Here is a 6,000-nt window from a genome sequence, read left to right as displayed (position 1 = left end):
CATCATAAGTTAGAGATAAAACATGCTGGTACCAGATCACCAACTCACAGGTGAAGAGTAAAGACCCCAGGGCTCAACTCAAGCACATTATGACAGATGGGAAGATAAAGGCAAGAGTTTCTCCGGGCCTGAAATGAAAAACTTTGGATAAAACACTAATGAAGTGTTAAGTACCTGTAAGATTTAAAGCAGTGTCACCTTCTATCCCACATCTGTCATGAATTTTCCTGCTCCTCAGAGCTGGGTGGAAGAATCGGACACAGAAAGGCTCAAATCATTAACTTTGGGTTAACCAGGCCTGGGTTTACGTAATTTACTTGAAGCTCCCACTTCCTCTGGACTTTTGTTAATGTGGAATTTACACATAAAGATAAATAAACCCTTGTTTTGCCAGTTCTTTCAAAGATCAGCTCAAGTAAATTACGGGGCAGAATCCGGCACTTCCCCTTGTTGAACTTCCCATGGCTGGCGATTCCCAGCCCTCGGATCCATTGAGGTCTCTCTGCAGGGCCTCCCTGCCTTCCAGGGACTCAACAGCTCCTCTCAGCTTGGTGTCATCTGCAAACTCGCTTAGTTTGTCCTCTAGAAGAATCACAGAATAGTTTGGGTGGGAAGGGAAGTTAGAGGTTATGGAGTGCCACCCCCTGCCATGTGCAGGGACACCTTCCACTAGCCCAGGTCGCTCCAAGCCCTGTCCAACCTGGCCTTGGACACTTCCAGGGATGGGGCAGCCATAGATTCTCTGGGCAACCTGTGCCAGGGCCTCCCCAGCCGCTGAGGAAACAATTCCTTCCTCTTCCTTTCCCTGGCCCTTCCCTTCCTCTCAGCTCCTTTGGTGGGCTGCGAGCGCTCCCGGAGCTCCACGAGGCTGCGGGACTACGAGTCCCGGTGGCCCCCGCGCCCCGCCCGCCCCTCCCCTCGCCGGCGCCGCGCCGCGGGGGCCGCCGGGACTCGTAGTGTCGGGGCGGGGCCCGGGCTCGGCGGGGGCGGTGGCGGCGATCGCTCCGCCCGCGGGCAGGAGGCAGGGCCGGCGGCGGGCGCGGGGCACACGGGACACCCGGGACACACGGGGCGCACGGGGCACAGGTATCGCGGGCGGCCCTGCCACGCACCCTCGGGCCGAGCTGCGAGCGCTGCGGGGCCGGGCGCCGGAGCTCGGAGGGGCCGCGGCGGCGGCGGCGGCGAGAGCTCCGCTCAGCACATCGCCCATCGCCCATAGCCGGGCCCGCTGCCCCCGCGCCGGGCTCCGCGGGGCCGCTGCCCGGCGGGTCCCCAGGGAGCGGCGGATCCTGGGGAGCGGCGGATCCGGGGGAGCGGCGGATCCGGGGGAGCGGCGGATCCTGGGGAGCGGCGGATCCCGGGCATCAGCGGATCCCCGGGAGCGGCGAATCCCAGGGAGCGGCGGATCGCAAGGAGCGGCGGATCCTGGGCATCCTCGGATCCCCGGGAGCGGCGGATCGCAGGGAGCAGCGGATCCAGGGAGCGGTGCATCCCGGGCAGCGGCGAATCCCGGGCAGCGGTGCATCCCGGGCAGCGGCGAATCCCGGGCAGCGGCGGATCCCGGGAAGCGGCGGATCCCAGGCGGCAGCGGCTCCCGGGAAGCGGCGGGCGCGGGGCTCGGCGCGGCCCGCCCGCCGGGGATGCGCTGAGCGGCCGGCCCGGCTCGGAGCCGCCCCGTGCATGCTGTGGGGATACACTGTCGCGATAATAAATGATAGAGGATACCATGACTTTGCTGTCTCTGCTGGGTCGGATCATGCGTTACTTCTTGCTCAGACCGGAGACCCTGTTCCTGCTGTGCATCAGCCTGGCCCTGTGGAGTTACTTCTTCCACACGGATGAGGTGAAAACCATCGTTAAGTCCAGCAGGGACGCGGTGAAGATGGTGAAGGGCAAGGTGGCCGAGATCATGCAGAATGACAGGCTCGGGGGGCTGGACGTGCTGGACGCTGAGTTCTCCAAGACCTGGGAGTTCAAGAGCCACAACGTGGCTGTCTACTCCATCCAAGGCCGGAGGGACCACATGGAGGACAGGTTCGAAGTGATCACCGACCTGGTGAACAAGACTCACCCCTCCATCTTCGGGATATTTGATGGGCACGGAGGAGAGGCAAGTGCTCAGCTGGATAAAAAGAAACCAAAAAACAACAAAAAAAAGGGGGTGCGGGAGGGAGGGCGGTTCAGGGCAAGGAGGGGATGAGTTCTCACCCACCAGGTTTGTGTGGTTATCTTGAGATGATCTTGAGATGTCTTGAGGCACTGAGGGGAAGGGGGTTCCCTGGCTTTTTGGAGGAGGGGGTTGTCTCTAAATAAGGACCATGAAATACTCCATTCCCTTTATCTCTCATTACCCCTTCCACGATCAGCACGGTATAAATGTGTTTATCCCCCCTTTGCCCTTTGCAGTAGTAAAGGTTTAATTGGAGTGAAAGCCGTTGGAGGTGGCTCTGACGTGCGTGGAATAACGATGATGAGCACGAACTCCCTGGAGTCATCTTTTGTTACAGCCAAGTGTGGTGTGATGTGATTTTGGCACCGGCCTGGTTTCTCCCCCTGACAGAGCTGGGCTCATCACAGAGGTTACAGAGCATTGCTCCTGAAGGCAGGCTGTGCGTGGAAAATGTGTCTTCCCAGTAATTCCCTCTCCAGCGAGGAGCTGAGTCTGCTGAGAATGAGCATCGCGTTTGTGAATTGTGTGTAGTTTTTATGTCATTACAACTGTGCTGTTGTGCTTGTCCCTTCCCTAGTGGAAAGCCAGGAAAACTGTCATTTTGAAACTTTGCGGTGTTTAACCTCCTAACTTTTTCGGGCAGGGCGACTTCCTTCGGGTCGTGCCGTGTAATTGGTGTTCCAGCTTGATGGGATAATTCATTTCTGACAGATGAGAGACGTCGAAACTGCAGCTTCCTCTGCGTTTAGGATGTGGTGCTGCCACATAGCTTTTTGTGTGGCACAAAGCACATGTTTCATAACTGTGGGAAAGGACAAAGAATTTGCCCTTGAGCGACAAATTAGCTCTAGCAAGCGTTGTATGCAGGGTGTGAGACAACCTCATGGATTTGGGGATGATGTTGGAAGTTTTTCAGCTGAATGCCCTGCCAAGGAGGGATGAGGCAGCGAGAGAGCCTGGGTGTTCCTCCAGCTGCTCTCACAGATCAAGGAGTCAAAGTCCTTCCTAGAAAAGCACTGGCAGTGACCGGGCATTGATGGAGCACAGGGATGGCAGCCGCTGCCCCGCTAAACCTGGAAGTGCCACCTGGAAAATCCAGGCTGGAGGCACGGGATCAAAAAGGCTGTGAAGGGACTCGGGCTGTCCTGCTGCTCCTCCGGTGTCAAGCGTTTTGCCCCCTTTAAATTAATGCAAGCACTGTGGATACTGAAAAACGTCACCTTCATAAAAATGCTGGTGGTGACTGACCCCCGTTCTCCTTTTTCTGCCTGGTTTGGTTGGGGCACAGCTGTGCCAACTCTTCCTGGCATTCCCGGGCCGGTCCGCTGTCCCTGGGCCTTCGAGGAACACGGGGGCAAATATTGCTGTGTCCCAAAGTGGCTCGTGGCTTGTCCAGCAGGAGGATTAGCCCGGAGCAGAGTGCCGGGGACAGCTGGCTCCTTTGTGCTCCGCGGCTCTGGGGGAAGTGCTGCTGCTCTGCCTCCTGCCTCCTTCCCCTTTGTGTGAACTGCCAGCTTGCCTGGGAGCCGCGCAGCCAAAACAAGTTTGTGGAAGTGTGTGTGTGGTGTTTTTAGACAGAATCCTGGGGTCGTTACAGCTGGAAGGGTGAGACACATGCTTGGACTTGGTGTGAAAGGGGCATCTGACTCCCTTCATTAATTTTGTATCCTACATGTGTCTTGCCCAACACCTGATTGCAAACTCAGTGGGTTAAATAACCCAGAACTAACACAGGGAGTAACTAAATAACAATGTGCTCTCTATATATTCCTTGTTTTGTTGTGGATCTTGAAATTATAGCCTACATTAATGATAATCTGTGGAAAGCTCACTTGCCTTTTGTGTTCTGCTTCCTCAGAACTTGTTCTAATTGATTCAGTGACAAAGTATGAGGCTTTCATGGAGGAGGAGTTTCATTTTAAAAGGTTCAACAGATCTCTCTTCAAATCTCTCTAGATTTAGTATTTTATAAATGTGTGTATCCCGCATCTCTTATTCATCCTTCTAATGAAAGCTTAAGTGTTTCTAACGACCTTTGCTCCCGCAAAAATAAGTTAAACTCTAACTAGTTTCTGGCTTTTAATTTTAAGTAAAACTGATCAGAAGAGCAAAAGCTGTGTGCTGTGCATGCAACAAAAAAAAAAAAAAAGAAATCATGAAAACCAGGGTTTAGCCTTAGCAGGTTTTGTAGTTTTGAGTAGAAAACAGGGGAAAGAGAAGAAATAACAAAAATTATTGCTCTTATTTAATCCCTAGTACATAATACTAAATTTCAGGTCTCTGTTTGAATTGGGGTTTTTGTATGTCTTACTTTTTATTTATTTTCTTTAAAAGATAAAAGGATCTGTGAAAAAGACTTTATCTACATGTGTAGCAAAGCCCTCGTGAAGATTAAATTTTCCGTGTGGGCTGCCATTAAATTTCTTTATGTGTATTTAAAGAAGAAAGAACTGCTAATCCCCAGAGTTAAGTGTGAAACAAACTGTTCTATACAGGAAAAAACCTGTTTTTCCAAGCAGATAATGCCACAAATTAGATGCTGGATTAATTCTTTCCAGCTATATACAAGGGAGTGCGTCTCCATTAATTGCTTCCTGCCATATCCCATTGAAGTGGAAGGATGGGGAAGCGTGATTCAAGCAATATGAATTACTGTGCACTGCTGATTTATGAAGATTTCTGAGTTCTGCTTAAATATCACCAACATTCTGCATAAATTCTACTTTTCCCTTGTGCCATTTCCTCTTCCATCTTGCACTTTTGGCCTGGGTAGGTTGGCAGCCATTTACTTGAATTTTGGGGGTGGCTTGATGAGAAAGCAGTAAGCAAAAATAATTAATAATGCTCTGGGTTGCTGCTTAGAATCTGGTCCTGCTGCTGCAGTTACTTGGTAAAGGCAGTGATATTTCAGGGATAAAATTCCATACATGGTGGGTGGTGCAGTGTTTTTTCAAACATTAGTTTGTTTCTTAGAGATATAACAACAACAACAAAACCACCACCAGAACAAAAATGACTATATTATTATTATTATTATTATTATTATTATTATTATTATTATTATTATTATTATTATTATTATTATTATTATTATTGTTATTATTATTATTATGTAGACCAGGTCAAAGAAGTAGAAAAGTTTCTTTCTGTTATTTCACTTTGGCCAAAGCTTTCAAGGTGATCTAACTTAAGAAAAGAAGAGAATAAAGTATTTGTCTGTTCTCTCATCAGCTTCTTTACAAGGCTCAAAACTGGCGTGAGTGCTTTCTTTTTTCATCCCCCCTTTCCATTTTTCCTTTATTTAGGAATTTCGGGGATGCCCAGGTGGAAGCTGGAGCAGTGTCAAACCCTATAAACGACCAAAATAACAATGAGCTTGAAAGCTGAGCAAAGGTTGCTTAATCGGAGTGATTTAACTATTTTAACTAGCATTTACTCTCAAATATTTAAGGTTTAAGCACTCAGTTTAATGAGATCTCAGTATTAGACAAGACAAAGTAGCTCAGCTACCATCTGCAGTTTTATGGTTATGGCTCTGCTGCATGTCATTGTTTGTTCCTAACCCTGTGGGGTGAAGGCTTTAAAAATAATTATGGTAATAGATGGTACCTTCTCTGCTGCCTGTGCTTGTTTGGAGTCATAAACGGGTGTGGGTAACGAGGGGGGGGGAATTAAAAGCTCAGTAACTGTCCCATAAAAAAATGTCTCTCTTTTTATTTCCCTCCACCTCCTTAACGGGAACGTGGCAAGGCTTGTCCTTGATGATCTGTGGGTGCAGGTGAGAGCTTTTTGCAAGATCTAATTGGGTTTTAGAGCTGCTGTGGTGTGTG

At 50.0% G+C, this 6,000-nt stretch overlaps 1 protein-coding gene across 1 annotated transcript in view; it reads left to right on the top strand.

Annotated features, from left to right (window-relative positions):
- Positions 1-1,105: 1,105 nt before the first annotated feature.
- Positions 1,106-6,000, top strand: part of PPM1L (protein phosphatase, Mg2+/Mn2+ dependent 1L) — a 75,836-nt gene continuing 70,941 nt past the window's right edge. Inside the window, exon 1 of the mRNA XM_027745267.2 lies at positions 1,106-2,110. Within this exon, the coding sequence (XP_027601068.1) occupies positions 1,712-2,110 (399 nt within the window). The 5' untranslated portion in view covers positions 1,106-1,711. The remainder of the gene's footprint in view (positions 2,111-6,000) is intronic.

The sequence above is a fragment of the Pipra filicauda genome, unplaced genomic scaffold (genome assembly GCF_003945595.2).
Source record: "Pipra filicauda isolate LSUMZ 115617 unplaced genomic scaffold, ASM394559v2 scaffold78_size3787270_pilon, whole genome shotgun sequence".
Classification (NCBI taxonomy): Eukaryota; Metazoa; Chordata; class Aves; order Passeriformes; family Pipridae; genus Pipra; species Pipra filicauda.
The sequence above is the reverse complement of the archived record's forward strand: the minus strand, read 5'-3'. Positions and strand labels throughout refer to the sequence as shown.